The sequence below is a fragment of the Solanum lycopersicum genome, chromosome 3 (genome assembly GCF_036512215.1).
Source record: "Solanum lycopersicum chromosome 3, SLM_r2.1".
NCBI lineage: Eukaryota > Viridiplantae > Streptophyta > Magnoliopsida > Solanales > Solanaceae > Solanum > Solanum lycopersicum.
The window spans coordinates 60,461,284-60,484,705 of record NC_090802.1 but is presented as its reverse complement, the minus strand read 5'-3'; the positions used below and the strand labels follow the sequence as shown (position 1 = coordinate 60,484,705).

At 36.3% G+C, this 23,422-nt stretch overlaps 5 protein-coding genes, 1 long non-coding RNA gene and 1 other non-coding gene across 9 annotated transcripts; 5 read left to right on the top strand and 2 right to left on the bottom strand.

Moving 5' to 3' along the window:
- Positions 1-963: 963 nt before the first annotated feature.
- LOC101262800 (polynucleotide 5'-hydroxyl-kinase NOL9) lies at positions 964-6,860 on the top strand. Its single transcript, XM_004236114.5, has 9 exons — positions 964-1,353; positions 2,686-2,783; positions 2,883-2,916; positions 3,619-3,785; positions 3,953-4,136; positions 4,456-4,636; positions 4,877-4,967; positions 5,550-5,677; positions 6,521-6,860. Exons 1-9 carry the CDS (start codon positions 1,166-1,168, stop codon positions 6,572-6,574), a joined length of 1,125 nt encoding a protein of 374 aa, XP_004236162.1. The 5' UTR covers positions 964-1,165; the 3' UTR covers positions 6,575-6,860.
- A 382-nt stretch (positions 6,861-7,242) lies between these two features.
- Positions 7,243-10,929, bottom strand: LOC101263101 (probable myosin-binding protein 5). 3 transcript variants are annotated; one of them, XM_019213041.3, is made up of 6 exons: positions 9,990-10,929; positions 8,840-9,700; positions 8,520-8,740; positions 8,145-8,271; positions 7,899-8,035; positions 7,243-7,514 (listed from the first exon to the last, which is right to left on the bottom strand). In XM_019213041.3, the coding sequence occupies exons 1-3, from the start codon at positions 10,717-10,719 to the stop codon at positions 8,535-8,537; spliced, it is 1,797 nt and encodes a 598-aa protein (XP_019068586.1). In that variant the 5' UTR covers positions 10,720-10,929; the 3' UTR covers positions 7,243-7,514; positions 7,899-8,035; positions 8,145-8,271; positions 8,520-8,534. The 3 variants fall into 3 exon arrangements, with proteins under 3 accessions (XP_019068586.1, XP_019068584.1, XP_019068585.1); XM_019213039.3 differs by having other exon boundaries at positions 8,840-9,703; positions 9,990-10,928; XM_019213040.3 differs by having other exon boundaries at positions 8,145-8,229; positions 8,840-9,703; positions 9,990-10,928.
- A 1,676-nt stretch (positions 10,930-12,605) lies between these two features.
- On the top strand, positions 12,606-18,678 carry LOC543718 (5-formyltetrahydrofolate cycloligase). The gene is made up of 7 exons (NM_001247802.2): positions 12,606-12,865; positions 12,960-13,099; positions 13,531-13,681; positions 17,636-17,677; positions 17,779-17,824; positions 18,098-18,168; positions 18,251-18,678. The coding sequence occupies exons 1-7, from the start codon at positions 12,631-12,633 to the stop codon at positions 18,385-18,387; spliced, it is 822 nt and encodes a 273-aa protein (NP_001234731.1). The 5' UTR covers positions 12,606-12,630; the 3' UTR covers positions 18,388-18,678.
- On the bottom strand, positions 12,657-15,461 carry LOC138347294 (uncharacterized). The gene is made up of 2 exons (XR_011220083.1): positions 15,283-15,461; positions 12,657-14,123 (listed from the first exon to the last, which is right to left on the bottom strand). It is a non-coding gene; the product is annotated as an uncharacterized lncRNA (long non-coding RNA).
- A 1,382-nt stretch (positions 18,679-20,060) lies between the features above and the next one.
- LOC101264308 (germin-like protein subfamily T member 2) lies at positions 20,061-20,908 on the top strand. The gene has a single exon (XM_004236119.5). The coding sequence runs from the start codon at positions 20,061-20,063 to the stop codon at positions 20,712-20,714; it is 654 nt and encodes a 217-aa protein (XP_004236167.1). The 3' UTR covers positions 20,715-20,908.
- A 626-nt stretch (positions 20,909-21,534) lies between these two features.
- LOC101263991 (germin-like protein subfamily T member 2) lies at positions 21,535-23,128 on the top strand. Its single transcript, XM_004236118.5, has one exon. The coding sequence runs from the start codon at positions 22,258-22,260 to the stop codon at positions 22,918-22,920; it is 663 nt and encodes a 220-aa protein (XP_004236166.1). The 5' UTR covers positions 21,535-22,257; the 3' UTR covers positions 22,921-23,128.
- A 65-nt stretch (positions 23,129-23,193) lies between these two features.
- On the top strand, positions 23,194-23,273 carry TRNAL-UAG (transfer RNA leucine (anticodon UAG)). Its single transcript has one exon. It is a non-coding gene; the product is annotated as a tRNA-Leu (tRNA).
- Positions 23,274-23,422: the final 149 nt, after the last annotated feature.

The window sequence follows — 23,422 nt, the reverse complement described above, 5'->3', positions numbered from 1 at the left end:
TTAAAAGTTTTTTTAAAAAAATTAGAAATATATTTATTGTTCATGAAATTTGATATATTTTTTAAAATTTATTTTCGTAAAGTTTACAAAATCCTAAAATTTATCCTCCTTTCCAAGTAAAAACATGTTGAAAATTGGTTTAAAATATAAAAAAGTTATTAAGAAAGTTCATATATTTATTTTTAAAATTTTAATTAAATTTATGATCAAACATTAATTTAAATGTTAAAAGTATATGAGTTGACTCAAGCCTAACATAAGTGCTAATTATTTATTTTAAATCGTTAACATTCAATTTCAAAAATTCATAAAGATTTGCAAGATCGTTAATGATTAATCATCAAAGCTCAGAAGTTTTGCCAATAGTTTAATTTACATAAGGATTTGCAAGATCGTTAATGATTAATCATCAAAGCTCAGAAGTTTTGCCAATAGTTTAATATATATATATATATATATATATATATATATATAAAAGGTGAACTCATGCTTTGATTTGAAGATGAAGAGTGTCCACCAAGGACCAATGCACGTTAATCAAGTATGTTATCTAATACCAATTCCTGTGATAATTTTATGAAGCATAAAATTATAAAACTAATGTATTAACTTATAAATATGAATTAAATGACCTTGCTAAATGAAGTTTACTTTGTGAATTAGCGATTTTAAATTTCATGTCGCAAGTTTAAGATCAGTCATCCTCTCATATTGAAAAATGCACGCTCTAAATCATCTCAATTAAATAGTTTAAATCTTTGGTACTTCATAAAATATATCTTATATAAATATATATAATTTTTTTCAAAGAATATAAATTGAACAAGAATATTTTATTAAATTGAAGTGTTTTATTAGAACAAAAATAAAAATTCATGATCTAAATAAAACATATTTGTCAAGTCTAAAAGGCTATAGAATATTGGGATATATTCAGCTTATTTTTTAAAAATATGTTGGAAGTTCTCCAAAGATTACAAAGGAACGCAAAAAAGTATTAGAAAAAGGGAATAAAAGTAGAGCATCAATTACTTCGGGGTTACTATTTAGTACCCGACCCGCTACATCACACGAAGAACGTGCTTTTTTGTGTGTTTCGGTTTTTTTACCCATAAACACGCCTACACACTTCGCTGCTGCAGACTCAGAGAAAGAGAGGGAAAACATGGCGTCCTTTGTCGACGATGAGTTTCAATCAGCTAACATATTCATACCGGAGGAGTGGTCCGATGCTGCCGACTCTGTAGCCTATGATTCTAACACTTCGCCGCCGCCGGTTGCGTTTGTCTGCGGTCCCAAAAATAGCGGCAAAACCACTTTCTCTCGCGTCCTTGTCAATGTTCTTCTTCAGAGGTATCTCTTTTGCATTTTATCAAACATATGGCAGTCAGTCAACTAGTGAACTTAACATTTTAGCTAACAACCTGTATGAGAATAGTGTGAAATTATTATATCTGTATGTAACATACTGAATTGATAGATTCGTGCTATGTATTGTATCTTGACTTAATATATCATTGCTTATATTTTTGTTTGCTAGTTTGAAATTTGAGAATGAAGTTACCTGTTAGAATTGTTCCTTCTTTTGAACAACAGTCACAATTTTCTGCTTTCTTGTTTCCGTAGTAATTTTTAAAAATAAAATATAAACATTTTGCTTTTGCTTTCTTATTTCATTGTTACCATAAAATGTTGTTGATGGTTTAAAATGCAAGTTTAGAACCAAACAAGATTTGAACAATGTACTTTCCTGTTATTTCCATTTTGACTCGTTTTCCTTCATAAGGCATTTTCAGTGGTACTTATGTTGACCACAGTTTTTTTTCTTATATTTAGCCATCCAAAATATCTATGAAATATCATTAAAAGCTTCGACTTGTCAATTGCTAATGAAAAAAAAAAATTTGGTATATATACCAATACCTATTACTTGTAAAAAGATGTTACCGGAATAAATAACTATTGGGTCTAGAATAAAGAAGAGAAATCTTCTGGGCATTAAATTCAAGGATTGCACGTTATGTTCTAGATTAAACATGTCTAATTAGGAATAATCGATAGGCTAATATTAAAAGACAACTAAGGATTCATTGAAAATTTTAAATCTGATTGGAAGATACTTATTTCGGATGGGCCACACCAGCTGAATGAAGCAAATGACGTGGCATCACGAATTTTTTACCACACATTGATTGTCCTTGAGAGGCTCTGTGTCCTTTTTGTCTGAATTGAATAATGAGCAACAACCACTCCTCTCTGTATGTTGATACCTGTGGATGATCACATTTTTCTGTTATTACTGTTGGCTGTTCGTGAGAGGCTGTGTACTTTTTGTCCTGAATTAGATAAGTATAACCTGATCATAGTAGGTTCTGATTGGAAGATACTTATTTCGGATGGGCCACACCAGCCGAATGAAGCAAATGACGTGGCATCACGAATTTTTTACCACACATTGATTGTCCTTGAGAGGCTCTGTGTCCTTTTTGTCTGAATTGAATAATGAGCAACAACCACTCCTCTCTGTATGTTGATACCTGTGGATGATCACATTTTTCTGTTATTACTGTTGGCTGTTCGTGAGAGGCTGTGTACTTTTTGTCCTGAATTAGATAAGTATAACCTGATCATAGTAGGTTCTGATAGAAGTACAAGTTCAGATAATTAACTGTCTTTGACTTTCAGATACAAGAAAGTCGCTTATTTGGATACAGATGTCGGGCAGACAGAGTTCACTCCACCTGGTTTATTATCGCTTACCACAATTGACAAAATAACTTCAGGTACACCAATCACTCCTGAACTATTACATGTTCGTATTTGAGCTTCCCTAGTGCTGCTTTTATTCACTGTCATCTTTTTTTTCTTTCTTTCTGCGTCAGATCTGTCAATTCCATGCCTAAAAACTCCTGAGAGGTATAATTTCTGAGCCCATGTCTTGAAAAAAAAAGTTTTGGTCATTTATTTACTTCTGTTATTACTTGTTTAGCGAGCAAAGGACTCTTTTCAGTCTCAGTTCTTGGAAGAGTTTAGAACCCTTCTTTCCCTTTCCACTCTTACCTTCTTTGTCCTTCTACAGGAAAAAATATGAAGAGTGATATGATATACTGATTTTTTAACCACGCAATATGATAGTTAATTGTCTTTCCCTGTAAAGAGGGCAAATTTAAATGGAGAATGGTCTTCTGGACTCCAGTAGTAATCTTACTAAGCATTTGAGATTGTGTGCCATAGGTTTAGGGTTATTTTAGTAATCTGGTTGTAGATTTCTTGTTTAACAGAGAATATTGGCATTTGAGAAATTAAGAGGTGTCCATTGTGCAAATTGGATATTGTCTAGGTCTTGCTTGAAGGGAGATTTTTATTAGTTTGTTGCATGAAAGGTGTCCATTGTGCAAATTGGATATTGTCTAGGTCTTGCTTGAAGGGAGATTTTTTATTAGTTTGTTGCATGAAATGGAAAATGTACTTTCTTTCTCCCCGGGAGTTTTGTAAGCTACGTTGTGCATAAACTGTATAGTAGTAAAAATATATGACACTTGAATGAAGAAATTTCATCCTGTTAACAAGGCCGAAATTTACTCGATGTTGATTTTGACTCCAATTTTTTTCTTTCAGATGCTTCTTTTTTGGTGACATATCCTCTAAAAGGGATCCCAAAACATATTTGGCTTATATTTTTGCCTTGTATGATCACTACCGGAGAACGTACCTGTTGAGCAATGGCGGAAGTCCTGGAAATGCTGGGGTGCCTCTTGTCATTAACACAACGGGCTGGGTCAAAGGCAAGCTCCTATATTTGTTCACTTGCTTTCATTTAATTTAGGCTAGTGTGGTAAGCTCCTATATTTTACTTGCTTTCGATCTAATTTTGACTAGGGTGGTCCCTTTTTTCATTGATCTGGTCGCAGTTTTCATGATCAAGTCTGATTCCGCTTTCCTTGTCTTATAGGTATTGGCTATGACATTCTTGTGGATATTATCAAATACATCTCTCCTACACATGTTGTTAAGATTTGCATATCGTCTGTGAGCAAGAACCTTCCGGCTGGTGCATTTTGGTTGGATGATGATAATAGTGATGTTCCAACTGTAGTTGAGGTCAACTCTGCTCGTCGGGACTCTTTTAACAGATCGTATGAGTTTATCTTTTCTTTCATTTTAGTTTTTTTTATCAGACAATTGAACTTCTCTTTCTTGTAAGTTAAAATAATTTCTCTTGAGAAAGATGCTTTTCCATGTCCATTAATATCTCTATATCTTATCCCTTAAAATGACAGAGAGAGATTAATAAGAGGGAGAGAAAAGAAAAACACTTGCAGGCTACACACACCACATCTCAGTTCATATTCCTAAAACAAATTTCAGAATTTATTCATAATTGATGGAGTTTTCTGTGCTCCTTCAACAATTTATATCCCCCTTGTTTCTTAGTCCTCTGATATGTTTTCCCAGGGTTCTTGTACAGAAGGATGCACGTCTTTTGCGTGATCTACGTGTCATGGCCTATTTCAGACAATGCTTTCCAAGTGATATGAAAATCACAACAATCAAGGAACTCTCTCGAGCATTAGCTGCTCACCCTCCATATGAGATTCCTATATCAAGTATCAAAATTAAACACCTTCATTGTGAGGTAGGTTTACCATTGGTAAATGACCTGCTCTAGATGCAATGCTTTGTTACTTTGATGGTGGACAACAGCATTGCCTTCCATAAATGCTGGATCTTCTGGCCTGTGGCATTTTCTGTTATTGCTTCCTCTCTATCTCATATATTCATTATTCATTTAGTTAACTATCGTTCCAGTCTTATTCAAACAAGTACGACTAGATATTCCTCTCATGTTCTTATTAGTTCTACATCTGTATGCCAGGTTCCTAAGAATGAGGTTTTGTACAGCTTGAATGCAACTATTGTTGGCTTGGCAGTTGATTCTGAAAATTTTCCTGACTGCATGGGCTTGGGTAAGTTATTACAACAAGATTCCCACATGTGTGCTGTGATATTGCCAGTTTTGTTGGCCTCTTTAAAAGAAACTCAGTTTTGCTTCTTTTGAATGGAGAATTAGTTGCTTTCTTTGCATAGGATGTCTTCAGTATTTCTCGAATGGTCACAGTGTTTATATATGTGGAATTGTAAATGTTATCTTCAGGTAGGGGTACTGAAGAATCACGAGAGCAAGAAGCATGGATGTCCTAGTTTTAAAATGAACACAGTTAGTAAAATGTACTGTGCCTATTGCATCACTTAACAATGAGCCTGATGGATCGATTTATGCAACATTAAATAGTCACTTGTATGTGATTATGCAGAAGGTTGTGTTATCATTGCTGATTGTCCGCATTGAATATTATTCATACTGCTAGCTCTGCTCCCTTTATTAGCTAGAGGAATTTTGCAATGCCCACTAAAGACCTAGAACTAGACATGTCTGTTTACTGTCAATGTCAATGCCTCAGTTTCTTATAAGCTTAAACTTGATGTTGTTATTGGATGTCAATTTCCTCTCATTGTTTCCATTCTCTACCTGCTTTAAACTGATCCAGGAATCGTGCGTGCCATTGACACTCTCAAGCACGTACTCTATGTACTTACCCCTGTCCCAAAAAGCAGTCTGCAGAAGGTGGATCTTCTGTTGCAGGGCTTTGTCGAAATTCCAACTTGTTTGTTGCAGGTAATTGTCAATCTATTCCTCCATGTGCGGTTGTTTTACTGTATTTCTTTGATTTGCCTACATTATCTGTTTATTTGTATGACTTATATTGAGTAAGAATTAGAAAACAGGAAATACAAGGTATAAAAGACACATTTTAAAACAAAAGGTATAAAGGAAATAATAGACAACATGGAAATGTGACACTGCATGCTGTTTTGTTCTCTGGCATGATTTACTATGAAGTTTTACATCCTGCATCCTTTCATCTAGGGTATATTATAAGTAGCCCCTGTATTTAGAAGGTTGAAAGATAGCTTGTTTATGTACATTGCAGAAAAAACTAGTGTTCTCTTGGCACAATGCTATGCCTATCTTTTTCCCATTAAGAAATGATTTCATCATGGGATTCAATCTTTATCACAGCTGAAGGATGAGGGGCTTGCACCATGTGAGATACCTGAAAATCCCTATGATGGCCTAGCTTGAAACTCTTTTTTCAGGAACTTACCAGAAACAAGAAGAAATGGAGAAAAAAGAAAAGAAAAAAAAAAGCAACAACTTCATTTTTAGGAAGTACTAGAATGGTTGTGTAGTTTGCATGGAAAGCGCATCTGCTGATGAACCTGTAGTACACATACTTGATCCGTTCTTTTCGCTTGGGGCTAATGATGTCGAAGAAAGCATTTAAATGAAGAGCATAACTTCTGGGAATTACTGAGAATAACTTCTTTTCCATTTTTATTTCTCAAATTTTGTTGACTTGCTTTTCAATTATAACTCTTTCAGCTTGTGCATGACACTAGAAAGAATGAGAATTACAATTGTCTGATAGATTTTCTGAATACTTCGTCTAATGCTTAGGTACAAGGCTGCATCTCACCTTACATGTCTGCCGATGTATTGCCTTCAGCTTAGGCAACAATGGGAGCTCGTCTATCTGGATAACTTCACTCTATCTTGTACAGCTTAATAGAAGTCATTCGAGAAGGTTGGTTATGCTAAGTTATATATACTTCCTGAACAATTGCCTTATTTATGAGGTAGACTTAAGAAACTTCTTATGAACTATCGACCTTATAGGTTGCTACTTGGTTTGTAAAACTTAATTGAGTTTAGGGTGATAACTGTGTCTTTGTTGGACAGCAAACTTTTTCCGTGTATGTACAATTTAATCTGTTGGAATCATCCTGTTATTTTGGAATTTCTGGTCATCCTAGCATCGGTTGCTCTACCATTTATGATGGCTTGACGCACAATCATTGTACTTGATTTGTATCCTCGTCTGCACTCTGCTGTGGCTTTCTCTGATGAAAGCCTTGAGGAGTTGGAGAAGCTTATGATTTTGGTGCAGAAGCCTAAATTGGTACTATAGCCAGCTCTTATCAAAGGCATTAGCATTATGTTTTGACGGAATATTTCATTCCCTCGTATAAAAGAGGAAATGAAAATGGTAAAAAGAAAAGATTCTAGTAAATTGAGGCTTTAGGAACCTAATAAATGTCTCTTGAGTGGGAAAGAAAGATAAGTAATGCATGAGAGGATTAGAACCATTATATGCTCACTCACACCTTCCACTGTGATCGTTTAATGAATGACTAAGTTACATTATCTGCTAAACAAGCATGTGTGTACAAGTACAACTGCTGTCAGTGAAATTCCTGTCGTAGCATCTGATGAAACAACAAGTCTAAAATAGATGGTCAAGGGAGGTGAATATCTTACAAATATATAACCATCTATATGCATTTACATTAGACAAAACTAGTTGTTCGTTTCTCATTTAGAGTCTTCCTGTGAATCCATAATGCCTTTTGCTGGACTATTTCAAAGTTTTCTGGTTCCAAGCCAATTTCACCTGCAAAGCAGTATTAATCACTACCTGTAGATCAAGTGTTTGCATATTAAGCCATATACCTTTTCAACAAAAGCTTAGAAGTAGTATATTTTTGGGAGAAAAATACTTTAAAATAGGAGGTTTGTAGGTCAATAAGAACCCATTTAAGTTAATAGTACTTGTTTCTAAGGAGATTATCCTTTAAAAATACATCAATCTAGCACATATATTCAATCCTCACCTAGAAAGGAGAAGTTTAAACCAATCATTTTTCTTTGGATCCTTTACTCGGTCCATTCCAGAATGATATTAACACATCCCAATATGTATTTACTTTCCTTCTCAAAATTTGGAAAGAAATTGGCTTATGCCTAGTGAATATACTAGCATGCTATAGAATATTACCTGAAGAACCTCAAGCCCCTCTTAGTAATGAGAAGTAAAGCTCATGGGAAATGCCAAAGCTGAAGCCTTCAGGGCTCCTTCTTTAACTGTACATCCTAAATATGGAAGAACAGGAGAGAGGAAAAGAAAAAAGAGAACTGCAAAAAACACTTGTTACATTACTGACTCCTGCTGCAATTAGCAGTTAAATTGCAACTCAAAATGGAAATGATGAATTGATACACTTATCTTCTTTAATTTAATTACCTATGAAATATTCAAGGTCGTTGTAGCAGCATCTTGGTAAACCAGGCCCTTAAGAGCGCGACCACAAAAAGTTGTCAGCAATGTTCTGCAGACTTCTAGGAGCATTAAGCTTCCAGTGATAAGGGAACTGACAAATGACATGAAACATAAATGCAAAAATTCTGAAAACACGACCAACAAGTTTATTGTTGGAGTTAAATATTAGCTAAAAGTATGAATGGTTCTGTACTTCTGTAGCTCTTGAACACTCCTCTTTGGAAAATTTACACCATACATAACTGCATAACTTTCTAATTCTTATCATTTCGTTGCTTTAAAGAAATTCTAGTACATTCGGCTATCAACTAAGAAGAGAGCTCACTAGGGAAGAATCACCTTTTTGGACAAAAGTCATGCATCTGCAACTTCTGTTGCTGTATCTCTGTGTCTAAGCTCCCGCAGATGTTGAGCTATCTCAGTCAAGAGTTTGGTTCCGTCTCCACCCCTCTGTAATGTCATGGCGGCGTGTTTCAAGAAACCACTTTCTGCTTCAACAGCTCTCAATCTCTCTCTAAGTAGAGAGACTTCTCTTGTAAGTATAACCTTATTATCATTTCCTAAGAAGAGAACTTGATATTTAGTATCTGGTAGTCTTTAACTAAGAATGAAAAGAAAAAGAAGGCTGGTAAATAGAGAAAGCAAAGACTCATATATACCTTTGTCTTGAATCACATTTGATTCTAGCACATGAGAGTCAACATCAGGAGGTATTTTGATCTGCTTTTCAAGGGTTGTTAACAAACCCTGTAGATAAGATCTCTCGTTCTCAAAATCAAGGTTTGATTCATCAATATTTTCATCTCTATATTCCCCAGGACATCCAATATGGAATCCATTTACTCCATTATGATCTGCTTGACGAGGACTGCTACAGTCGGATCTTCCATCGAAGGATGATGCAGACTGAGATCTCAACTCTTGATAATCATCATCTGCATCAACTTCACAAACCTCACTACCGACTTTCTTGATAATTCCATATCTCTCCCTGTAGGTATCGATTTCAGCCTCCAAGACCTTTATCTCTTCCTCTCTCTTCAAAACTAAGTCTTTCATGACTTGCAAGGCCTCTTGGTCATATTCTGCCTGCTCTTCCATCATTCTCTGATACTGTAAGGCTTCCATTTGTACAGCTGCCTTCTCTGCTTGCAAACGTGTGATCATGGCCATGGCATTGTTAGCTGCCACAGCAGAGGCACTTCTTTCTTCATCCAATTCCATGTATAATTCCATAAGAGACTTTCTGTCCAGACGAACCTGCCTCTTCAAGCTATGCACAATGTCATCATCTGCTTCGTTTACTGCACTCGCGTCATTAGCATCTGAGATGAATTCACTCTTATCACCACCCAATTTTCTGGGCTTATTAGGCCACTTTGGACTAGCTTGAGCGGAGTCTGTTAATGGGATCCCAAAGAACTTGTTTCTTGCAGAAACTGGGGTTTTGCTAGATTCCTCATGAATGTCCTCGGGATCTGGTAGCAGCGGGGCAGTAGCAGCTTTAATATCCTCTCTACCTGCTACACATTGAAAATATAGTTCGACTCTTAACACAAATATTATAACTATCCCCTTCAACAATGACAGTCTTGTACGTGCGCTATCAGAGACTGAGATTGTTAGTCATCTTGATAATTGTGAGATTTAAGTTGTGTACACTGAAGAGTGAGAGTTGATAGATGTTGAGCTCTAATTGTAAAAATTGCAGAGTTAAGATGAAAGAGCTTCCCCTTTTTTTCTTTTTACCTCAATACAGATAATGCAGAAAACTTTAAGCCAAAAGAAATAGTAAAGACAAATAGATACCTGCATTCTGGTGTCCCTCATCATCTGGTAGAATCGATTCATTATCTGAGGAAAACTTGAGCTTTGTATACTGGATACGAGGCAATTCCATATTGCCGGATTCCTCATTTTTCCACGTTAACGGAGATCGAGGAGATGAGGCAGGAGCTTGAGTGTAGTGATTTCCATTTATGGATGAGTTCCTGGCATATTTAGTCCTCAATTTCAGAGGTTCCCCACAGCAAGAACAGTTCCGAAGCACAACACTTGCAGTTTTGATAACCTCTTCTTCGTTCTTAACTGATTTTATCGACATTCTCTTATCATCATCCACAAAGCAATCAATGTCCTTGTGCAAAATCCCAACTAACGACTTGTACTTATCACAATCTGCTTCTTTCTCTGTTGCAAAAGAGAGAAGACACCCTTCACACATGTTTCTTATATCAGAAAGCTTCTTGTGGACATGACAATACGCGAGGGAAGATATGTCTTTCTTGTGACCCTCACAAATGGACTCGTTGTAATAGAAACTAGAGTTCCTCTTTATGAAAATATGATCGATCCTTGTGCAGAGCAAACAGGGGACTTTCAATTCAAAAAACTTCGCAAATTCATTGGTGAAAAGTGCAAGAAAACCATCAATGAAAAGAAGAAGGATCATCACCCATTCAAGAACAGCATATACACAGAAAACCCCAACTCTCCCAAGCTTTTGTTCAACCAAGCATTTGAAAGATCGCGAAGCCATTTCTTTCCTTTTTACCTTAATTTTTTTTTTCTAATAAAAATACCCCTAACAATATTCAAGACAAAGATTGATGATCAAAAGGCAAACAATGAAAGGAGATGAATCATGATCATGGTGGCTAAAATAAACCCCAGATCATGATCACCCTCTTTTTTTTTCTCTCTAGTTTCTTTCTGTGAAGAAGGAAGAAAGAAGTTTAGTTTTCCCTAATGCAAAAGTTTCAAAATGTTTAACTAATTAATAGGAAAGTGCTTGGCGGATCAATTAACTATATTAACGGTCGTCAATCATGCTCCCTTTAAAGCATACACGATAGAGAAAAAAATAATATGATTTAATGTAAATAACAATTGAGTATATATATAGATATATATATTTTATCTTGAATGATTAAATAATAATTACGGTACTATACTTTTATTCTACTATAATAAGAACCTATATTTATAACGTAAAATTACAAGTAAATTCTAGAATTAATAAAGATACCCGGAAATTTGCTTCCACATCATAGTTATAAAAGAAAAAATGTATGGTATAACATGTCGCCATTTAATCCAAGCTATTCCACGAATGATCCATATAAAAAATCATCTCATTAGTTGTTACCTTCCGAAATGGGTCAGTCAACGCAACCAAATAATTATCAAAATATATTTTCGATTCATATTACTGGTTTAACTTTGAGCTTATGAGTTTATGACTGTTTTTAAATAATTCACTCAATAAAGATTCTGAAATTGAGATTTTTTGTCCAAAAGTATTCAGTTAAATAAAAATATTTATGCAACGAATGACGATTCAAGATTAACCTCATAAAAATATATCACAAAATATATCACGTAGAAAATGTTCTAATAAAACTTGGATTTCTTTTGATAGATCAGGAAAGCCGGGCTCACGCTCCTTGAGAAATATATTTAATAATGTGAATTATAATTATAAATATTTTTATTCTATTACTAGCCAATAACTCAAATTTATAATCATCATTAGGGGTGGGCATTCGGTATTTCGGTTCGGTTCGGTTTTTTTTCGGTTTTCGGTTTTTTAAAATTACGTATCGAATACCGAATCGAAATATTTCGGTTCGGTTCGATTTTTGTTAATTCGATTCGGTTTTTTATTTCGATTTTTTAATGGGCCTGTTTAGTGGGTTGGCTGGTGGCTGACTCGCCGGCGGCTGGCTGCTGCTCGAGGATGGCGGCTGGCGGCGCTGCTACTGGTGGCGGTGGACGCCGGCTGGAGTAAAAGAGGAAGAGGAGAAAAGAAGGCAGAAGTTGTGCTGAAGAGTGAAGAGGAGAGGACGAAGTTGAAGAGAGAGGAAGAGGATGAAGTTGAAGAGAGAGGATGAAGTTGAAGAAGTTGTGCCGAAGAGTGAAGAGGATAGGGTATTAGGGATTTAGGATTTTTTATTTTTTTAAAAAAAATTATCTAATATTAATAATTGTTAAATATAATATAATTTATAAATTAAAATATAATATTTCGGTTTAAACTGAAATATCGAATTCCAAAGTAATACGTACCAAAAACCGAACTAAAATACCGAAAATACAAAAAAATAAATCAAATATCGAACCGAAAACCGAAAAACCAAAACCGAAATTTTAAAAAATTTTGATTCAATTCGATGTTTCGATTTTCCGGTGTTTATGCGCACCCCTAACCATCATGTCTATCATTTTTGCTTGTCGATTTTAGTGTATCAAAGAAAAACATATTTTTGTCATATACCCTCAACATTTATTATCCATTTTTCAAATTATTTTTTAAAATTTAAAAAGTTATATATCAATTAATTGATAATCATCCTGCTGAAATACTAAAATCAATAACTTCTGGTAATTTTAAAATATTAAATTACTCCAATGGTTAACCGCGCGTGGGTAACGGAGGAGAGGCGATTAGATGGCCATTCCTTGGGCAGTGTCACTGTCCACCAGCCGCTTCTTCCCCACCCGCTCCGCTATCCTCCGCCGTCAAACCTCACCGTGTTCCGCCACTGCCACCATGAGCACCGCCGGAGAACAGAACACTTCTGACACTGCCCATTTGGACACAATCTTCAAGCAGAAAAAGGCCCTCCGTTTGGTTGTTAAAAGAGATCTCAAATCCATGGATCCTACCCTTAGATCCGAAGAAGGTAGTTCTTTTCAATACACGTAGTAGTTATAGACTTTGATTTGTTTTTCCTTTTGAACGTGTAGTGATGCTTTGATTTCTATGCGACTGGTTAGATGAAGCAATACAAAGGATTGTAATGGAGGCCCCGTGGTTTAAGGCTTGCAAGGGATTGTGCGCTTACATAAGCTGTAGTGCCTTGCGAGAAGTAGATACAAGCCGAATACTATCTCATATTCTCAGTAGCCATTCAGAGGTGTGTTTTAGAATTGCGTTTGAAAATTAGGGGATTTTTTGGGTGTAAAAGGGCAGGAGTATTCTGTTTAAATCTTTGGCTTGTAACAATGCTGAGGCTCACAGACCACCACTAGGAATTCTATTTAACTAGTTTGGGATTGAGTCGTAGTTGATTGATTAATCGATATAAGGAGTATGCTATATTGGATATCCCATATAGTAAATACTTCTCTGCTAATATATTCTAAAGTACTAATGAGGAACTGATTTTTAAGGCTAGGCGGTGTTCGTACCTGACTATTTGGTAATGCTATTATTCTTTATTAAGCACTTGGTGGAAACATTATTACAAGTCTCAGCTTTTTTTCTCTTCGTTGTCAAGTCTTTAGCTTGTTGTAGACCTTGGTTCTTGTTCATTTTTACTGTTATCAAATAAGACTAGATTTGCAGATGCGAAAGAAGCTATTTGTTCCAAGAGTGGAGGATAGGAACAGAAACATGCGAATGCTTAACATTTCAAGCACTGAGGATTTGATTGCAAATTCAATGAACATTCTGGAACCAGCTCCATTAGATGCTGAGGGGAATGAACGCGAGGATGGTACATTACTTTTCCTTTGTAACAAATAGTACTTTTTCTTCTCATTGCTGTAATGTCACGACTCAATTTCTCGAGCCATGAAGGCACCTACTATAACCCATCAGTAGGTAAGCCAAACCACAACCCAGAACCACACATACTGGGTGTGAGGGTAGAAACTAAACAAGACTAAGAAAAATTACTATAACAACATAAACAAACCAAAACATAAATACAATAAAGGATCCCTCCCAGAACCTGGAAGTCACTAATACAGAGCTACCAACAAAACGAGTACAAGTCCCACAGTGGACCACCGAAACTAGACTGTCTCGAAAAGTAAAAGACAAATCTTTATATAAACAGATGGAGACTGAAATAGTACAAAACGCTGTGTGCTCACCCCTGTCTCCAGACCAGAAATTCTCCAAACTCGATCAACGCTGACTACCGGTGCTCGGACCTGCATCACGAAAATAGATGCAGAGCGTAGCACGAGTACCAAAAAAAACAGGTACCCAGTAGGCATCATAGGCCGACTGAACTAGAAAAGTAAAGCACTATGAAAAGACGGAATCACAAAACTAGAGATCAAGAACAGAAGGCTAAGTAACACAATAATGCACACGAGTGTATAAAAATCTAACTAAATTAATATAAATAAGCTAACTATACCTAACTGGACCCACCATAAGCCCAGAAGGTACACTCGTGCACAAGTTTAAATAAAAACCCGAACGGACCCCCATAAGCCCGACGAGTACACAAAATAACTATAACTTAAGGAGAATAAAACTCGAGGCCGAAGAACACCGAACCAAAAAGTAAAATCTGACGGTACGAAGGTCGGGCCTTGAACCGGACACTCACCAGAATTACACAAGTAGCCAATTGCAAAATATAAGTAACTGAGGCCGGACCTCTAACCGGATGCTCTACATACTTGAGGCCGGACCTCTAACCGGATGCTCTACATAAGTATGTGGATGTTCGAGGCCGGACCTTAAATCCGGATACCCGACAAAGATGTCGATATAGCTGCTGAAAGAGTCTTTATCTATCCGTAATCATATAAACCCATGGAACACCATCCAAACTTAGCTAATCAATGTAAGACCTTAAAGTCGAATAGAAACTCAACTTTGAATCACGGAGCGGAAATCATTGTCACTGACGTAACTCGAGAAGCCGTAACATCGAAGAAATAAGAGTAACAATCGCTAGAGCAAGCTCATCGTCTTTCTAAATACCCAACTATCAGACTCAAGTCTGCTACATCAGTCTACAAGGATTTAAGCCGGCCGAGCGACGTCGGGGCTAAACTAAGTCCTACCGACTTTGAATCATGCATTTCTAAGGAAAACCCTAGTCAAACTTAAACTAAGGCCCAACATACTTCTGACAACCAGTATTCAAACATACAAGTAATTCATATAGCAAAAAAAATCAATTAATAACAATAAACATGCTCACAGTTACCCGATAATTCTCAGGAAAAAAAAAGCGGAAATATGATTTGTAACACCTATGCATGATCCAATAACTACCCAACCCCAAATCCCAACTAATCAACATGCATTCACATGTTCGAGTTCAATCTAAGAAGAGAAACCATAGCCTACCTGAACGCAGATCACGCGCGCTCCAAAATTCACTCCCCGGATCTTTTACTTTCTAAAAGGCCTCGAAACGTTGATACACTAAAATCGCAAGAAACGGAGACGGGTCAATTTCATGGTCAAAATGGAAAAAGTGGGATCCGCGTTGAGAAATCCCGAATTAACCCCAAATAAAAGTCCTAAATAACTCTCGAAACTTGTATACCATAATGGAGCATAATTCAGGACTCAAAACAGTCCCAACATGAACATGCAACAAAAGAACCCAAATTCTAAGCTAAAAATCAGCAACTATGGCAGCAGCTACTTACAAGATTTTACCAAAAATGAAGCTCCAACAGCCAAAACCAACCACACCACGACGATCCTCATGAAAAACTACACAATATAGGCTCTTGAATCACTTGATTCGGACCTAAAATGGCCAAGAAATCACCTTCTAAAAAAACCCAAAACTTGTGCTCGAAAATGAGCTAGACAGCAGTTAAAACCCAAAATTTACCTCAAATCGGGTCCCCAAATCAGATTCCAAGCTCACCAATGCGTTGCCCTCAAAAAATCTCACAACTTAGCCGTTTGAATCGCCCAATTTGGAGTTGTATAGCTCAAGATATCAAGATTCTAAAGTAAGATACAAAGCTGAAAGTTGGGTTTTTATAGGGGCTGCACCAGATTCAGCTTTGCCTACTTTCTTTAAAGTCTCCGACGGATGCTCGGAATTCGTTCGGAACCTGATAAAAATAAAATGGATATGCTGCCCTACCAAAGTCGACATTCCGGACTCAAAGGCGCAGTCGAAATTTTCATCAAAGGTCACCTCGATAAAATGTGGGTCCCACTTCCATTGGCCATTTTAAGTCAAAAACCACAAAAGGACTCGGAAAAATATCAAAAACCTCAAAACCCGAAAGAAGGGTCAAACTAGACCAAACTCGACATTCCGGAGCTAACCGCGCTGACGGAATTCTCATCCGAGCGAGTTGACTAAAGTCAAACTTAGCCTTTAAACTTAAAGTTAAAACGCCTAATCCCACCAACTCACACTGAAAACTTAGGGAGTCATGTCGACAATGCTACTAGACTAAAATGTTCCGGAACTGATGGAATCGTCAGAATTGGATTCTGATGTCATCTTCTTGAACTTTTGATCGAGAATGATCGTTCAAGGTTCATAAGCTCCAAAAATACTAAAACTCACACAATAACCAAACGAATGACCGGTGACCGATCTGTCAGTCCCAGCAAGTCATAAATGACTTGGAATCGCTATAGGAACGCGCTATAGGAACGCTCTAAACGATGTACAGAAGATAAAACACTAAAAATGACAATAAGGGTCATTACATGTAACTGTTCTGACTGCAGTAATAATAGGTAGTGCACATAATCAAATTGTTTAATTTCAACTTTCAGTAAGTTCTAATTGTGGAACAATTTCATTCTCTGTCCCAGCGTTGTATTTTAATGTGAAAATTTGTGTCGTTTCAGAAAATCCTCTAATGGTAGTTACTATATTAGATATCCTTGCTTTATGTTTTAATAACTTCTGAAAAGTGCATTTCTTGAATAAATTATCTGGACACCTCATGTTAGATGTAGTTGTCTGTTTCTTGTTTAAAATGAATGTGTTTTTTGTTTGTTCTCATTTGTGTTGTTATAATTACATAGTAGTTGCTAGAGGCTCCCTTTGGAAACTATGCCCCTTCCTTTTAAATATTAAATGCCAGCCAAACTAGTTGGTTACAGGATATGCTCTGTGAACGCAATTTCCACTCCCCAAACTCATGGCTATCTGACAAACTTTTTGAAGGAAAACACATTCAATGTATAGTCTAACACTTTGGGTGTGCCTCAGCACGACTAGAGCAATTGTCTATCACTGGCAACACATGAACAGAATAATAAAAGGTGAAAGCATTGAAGAATTTTGGCTGCTTTGATTGAGGAGTTTCAAAGATTGTAATATGCCCGAGACAAATGGAAAGGGGCATAGCAGGTTCCAGGTTCATTTGTATAAGATAAAAAAGAGCGTAATACATGTTTAGGTTCATGTTTACTAGAAGAACTTCATCTCTGGAATTGATACCTTTTCCTCGTGTGCCCTTGTATTGTACTGTTGTTGAAACTAAGTGTCACATTTTACACTTATCCAAACAAGAGCATCTGCTGTTCTTTTAGACCTACTTCATTAAAATATTAACCAAGTAATGGATACATCTTGCGGGTTATGTTTGGATTTGCAGCTAATATCTTTGACTTGTTTGTTGGTAGATACATTTTTTTTTTTCAAAGGTGAAATCTAAAGCAGGATTGTGGACTTCAATGCTAATAATTGAAATACTTTTTGTTTTTGCAGTCTTGTTCGCTAATGAGCCTGTTGATTTGTTAATTTTACCTGGTAAGTACATTAATGTCTGTCATTAACTTGTGAAAGAGCTTGAAATAATTTTGTAAATATATTGCTTTTGGAAATTATGTGTTTACTCTCTCTCCATGAAGGACTTGCATTTGACAAAGCTGGAAGACGGTTGGGCCGCGGTGGAGGGTAGGTTTTATTCCTTTGTCTCTTTATATTTCTTCTACAAAAGTAACAGATTTGATTCTTTATCAAAAAAATAGTAACGGCTTTGATTTGATTAAGATAAGATAGGGAAGAAGTACAAGAAAGGAAGAGAAGAGTGACCTGTTAATGAAAAAAGGAATAACAAAATAACAAGAAGAGCAGTTACATGGTTTCCCTTCTGACTCGTTACTAAAATTTACATTTTTATCCTCTTGTTGATGATCCTTTGTTTTTTTCATGCTTTGACAAAAACAGATACTATGACACCTTTTTATCAAGATATCAAGAGCTTGCCGAGAAGCGAAATTGGAAGCAACCGCTCAAAGGTATGTCTCTCTGTCTGTTTCTTTCCAGGATAAATACAATAAATTTTGCTTTTCTATAGTGACTTTTCACTATTGTTCGCAGTTGCACTTTCTTACTCAGTTCAAATAGTGGATGAGGGTACTATACCTCTAACTCCAAATGACGTTCTTGTGGATGCACTTGTATCACCTTCTGGTGTGATTCCTATTAGTCCAGCTGCGCTGGAGTTTTGCCAGTGAGAAAACTGCTCTTATGACAAGCTGCAGGACAATTCTCATCACAGCATCATCATAGAGATTGGGATGGAATCAGTCCTTAGTGATTTGTGATCTCTAATACAAATGCATCATCTATCATGTCATCTGAAGAGGAACCACTTTGGTGCAAGAATGTCTTTGTAAGTTTGGTAGCATGTGTGTCAATTGAGTTGAACCATTCATTTGTGGGCAAGGTTGGATATGAACATATCAGTTCCTTCCTAGAATCTTTGAAATAGTACTGTATTTTTAGTTTCTTTAATCTGAATATTATCAACCAAACACTGGACTAAGTTCATGTATCGTTTCGTAAATTCATCAGATTTTCCTAGGTCATTTACATGCAGCATGAAGTAGTCTAATTACGTTACGAAAAAGTAATATCCAACGAACATGGACATATCATCCCAATAAATTTGACTAGGATCATATCAATGTCAAGCTAATAAACAACTTTTTCCAGATTGAGAATTTTAGTTGACCATGTCAAGCCTGTTTAACAAAAATATCGGTAGGTTTAACTACTCCAGTTTCCTCCAATTTGACATTTTTTTTTCTTTGTTCTACTAATAGCCAAGCTAAAAGAATAGTCCAAAGGGGTTAGTTTAGCCGATGTTATCTTTTCTTAATTTGATCTGGAGTATTTGCATGTGTTTCTGGTACAAGTCCTTGTATATTAAAATGACCTAATCAATGATGTTCATTTGAGCATGAAGGTGTGTTGTTACAGATCCAAGAAGTCAACTTCCCTATCTATTTCAGCAGTAAGTTAGATGGTCAAAACCTGCTGATAAAGTATTCAAGTTATCAACATATTGACATTTATTATATCTGGAAATTAAAATTAACAAGGTTAGCTCGATTGAAAGATTAATCTTTTGACACTTCACATATGAAGAAATTGACTGATGGCATGACATGATGTGCTTGTCTAACTCACTTCAGAAAATGTGGTTGTGATTCCAATAGGACTTGGATACTTTCAGCTTAATGTTTGAGATGGAAGGTAATTAATCAACATTTTTCCCTTTTTTCCTTCATGACCAATCACAACTCAAGCACATTACACGTATCGTCCACTTTGGCCCAACATACTTTACGGAAGGCTATGCCCTCTTAAAACCCTTCACTTTTCTCTCACATTTGGATGTGTTATTCGCCTAAGGTGTTATGTGTACGGTGTACTCCATATTCAGAAGCATGTTAACCTAGAACTCTGTCAGTTCTTCTCTTGACCTGTAGGTGTCACTTGACCCTCTTTCGATACGAGCCCCCTGACCATAACAGAGTCTTGACAGAAGTCTGTTGTACCATGGCAAGGGCTAGGATGAAGAACATCTGGTTAGAAATGAGTTGAACGGTTCGTAGCTTTGACAAATGGTATGATAATTCATAGAGGTCATAATCCCCGAGTTAATAAATAACAAGTTGATTGACTATTTCCCGATGAAGTTAAGACATTGCATTTTTCTATTGTCAAAAAGGCCAACTAACCTCAACTAAATTTCCTTTCTTTATGATTTGATTTCAACATGTTGCTTTCTTGAAAATGAAATGTCACCAAGGCTAGCTTAACAGATAAATAGCCCTTGAACTACCATGTCATTAGTACATTGTCGCACACTATTCTTTAAAATTTCAAGTTTGATCATTCAATGGCTATTCGTGTGACGTTCTTGTTGGTTATGCTGGTAGTCTTACCTTTTCCTTCTCATTCTGCTGATCCTGATCCCCTACAAGATTTCTGCGTTGGAATTCTGAATGATACATCAGCATCTATTAACGGTTTTCCTTGCAAGCCTACTTCCCAAGTTACTTCAGATGACTTTTTCTTTGATGGCCTAACCAAAGAGGGAAACACAGACAACGTATTTGGATTCACTGCAACCGTGGGAAACGTTCTTGCATTCCCAGGGCTGAACACGTTAGGTCTCTCAATGAATCGAGTTGATTTCGCCCCAGGAGGGCTAAATCCACCTCATTCACACCCTCGTGCAACTGAGACCGGGGTAGTCATTAAAGGGAAACTCTACGTTGGATTCCTGACAACAAACAACGTGTTACATGCCAAAGTATTGACTGTGGGAGAGATGTTCGTGGTGCCCCGAGGACTCGTGCATTTCCAAATGAATGTTGGTAAGGAGAAGGCAATGACAATCACAGCTTTTAACAGTCATTTGCCAGGGTCAGTGGTTCTACCAACTACACTATTTGCTTCTATGCCACCAATTCCTAATAATGTGTTGACTAAGGCCTTCCAAGTTGAAGCAAGTGTTATTGATGACATCAAAGCCAAATTTGGTTCTTAAAACTAGAACACCTGAAAAACAGAATGGAAAATAAAAGCCTAAAACACAAATTTGTGTAGTCAGGTTTATTTGTGTATTTGTCCAAATTTTCATCTGGTACATAGATTATCCAGGTATGTATCGTGTAATAATAATGCAGAAAGGCAACAAGAATTCTAAATATATTCATTTGTAAGTATCGATTTGGGTACTCAGATCATTCTCTTCGTTTAGAAACTCATGATTCTGGATCACAGTTCTTGAAGTATACATATCAGTTTCTTCATAAACTTTTGAAATACATGACATACTAGATACAATTGATAGTTTGGTTTGGTTGATATTTTTGAACAAGAATGCATCTTTTCGAATCAAATAAGGCTAAGCGCACTAATGGGATTCTCTCAAGCCTTTTGTGCAGTTTCTTAGCATTTTGTTGACTCTATATAGTCCTATCAACTGTAGTACTGAATGCTATTTCAACACAAGAGATGAAATTTCTTTATATGCAGCATGAAGTATTCTAATTACGTTATGGAAAAGTAATATCCAACGTAATCATCTCAAGAAAATTGATTAAGATTCATAATCAATATCATGACTTTTTCCAGTCTATGAATTTTAGATGATAATGTCATGAATATTAAACAAAAATATCCCAAAGAGAAAAGAAAAAGGGTTAGTTTAGTTGAAATGATCTTTGAGCATTTACATGTGTTGCTCTGTAAATTATGGAACAAATCCTTGTAGAATAAAATTTTATTCAGATGAATAATTAAAATGACCTAATCAATCATCAATGATGTTCATTTGGGCATCAATGTGTGTTGTTACAGATCCAAGAAGTCAGCTTTCCTATCTATTTCAGCAATTAGAAGGTCAAAAGTTGCTGTTAAAGTGTTCAAGAAATGACAATTATTATATTTGGAAATTAACATCACTATTAGATAACTCAACTGAAAGAATTAACTTTTAACAACATGACGTATTATGATTCAAGCCCATGACACATATTGTTCACTTTGGCCCAACCTACTTAACAGATTTGTATTTTGGGGTATGCCCTTGCAAAACTCGTTTATCATTCTATCACATTGCTAAGGTGTTATATATGTGGTGTACTCCAAATTCAGAAGCATGTCAGCCCTTTCTCTTGACCTTTATCTGTCACTTGACTCTATTAAGATACGAGGCCCCCGGACCATAACAGAGTCTTGACTGAAGTCTCTATGGACTTGCTGTACCATAGGATGAAGAACCACGAGTTGAATGATTCGTAGCTTTGACAAATGGTAGTAGAATATTTCACAGAGGTCGTAATCTCCAAGTTAAATTTACTAACAAGTTGATTGACTATTTCCTGAAGTTGAGACATTGCACTTTATCTATTGTCAAAAGTCCAACTAAACCTCTTTTCTTTATGTATATATATGATATCATTTTAGCATGTTGCTTTCTTGCTGATGAAATGTCACCAATGCTGGCTTGAGTAATAAATAGGCCTTTTAACTACTGTGCCATTGGGTACATTGTCACACACTATTCTATCAAGTTTGATCATTCCATGGCTATTCGCGTGACGTTCTTGTTGGTTATTCTAGTAGTCTTGCCACTTCCTTCTGATTCAGCTGATCCTGATCCCCTGCAGGATTTCTGTGTTGCAATTCTGAACGATACATCAACGTCTCTCAACGGTTTTCCTTGCAAACCTGCTTCTCAAGTTACTTCAAATGACTTCTTCTTTGATGGCCTAACCATAGAGGGAAACACTAAGAATGCATTTGGATTCAGTGCAACCGTGGGGAACGTTCTTTCATTCCCAGGTTTAAACACACAAGGTCTCTCGATGAATCGAGTTGACTTTGCCCCAGGAGGGCTAAATCCACCTCATTCACACCCTCGTGCAACTGAGTCCGGAGTAGTCATTAAAGGGAAGATCTACGTTGGGTTCGTAACAACGAAGAACGTGTTATATTCCAAAGTATTGACTGCAGGGGAAATGTTCGTGGTGCCCCGAGGACTGGTGCATTTCCAAATGAATGTTGGAAAGGAGAAGGCAATGACAATCACAGCTTTTAACAGTCATTTGCCAGGAGCAGTGGTTCTACCAACTACACTGTTTACTTCAAAGCCATCAATTCCTGATGAGGTGTTGACTAAGGCATTCAAAATTGATGCAACTGTCATTGATGACATCAAAGCAAAACTTGGTGCCATAAACTATTAACAATTGAATAAACCAGAATGGAAAATAAAAGCCTACAGCATAAGTTTGTGTATTTGTCTACATAGATAGATTATTCAGGTGTGTATTGTGTAATAATAATCAATAATACAGAAGAAGAAGGAGCAACAATAATTCATGATTTGGGTGCTCAGATAATTCTGTTCTTTGCAGTTACTCATTAAATGAGAGTCCGGTTGTTTTTCACCAATTTCTTTGATACATTATGTGTTGTTAATTGTTTATTAAAATTTAATACGTCATATTTAAACATGTGACAGTTTGGCCGAGTGGTCTAAGGCGCCAGATTTAGGCTCTGGTCCGAAAGGGCGTGGGTTCAAATCCCACAGCTGTCATTTTATCCAATTTTAATTTTTTTTAAATATATTATGCATATTTGGAAAAATAATCAGTCTTAAAAATCTCTCATAACTCAAAAATCCATTTTTTTTTGGGAAAAAATAATCAGTCGTAAAAATCTCCCAAAACTCAAAAGTTTGACCAA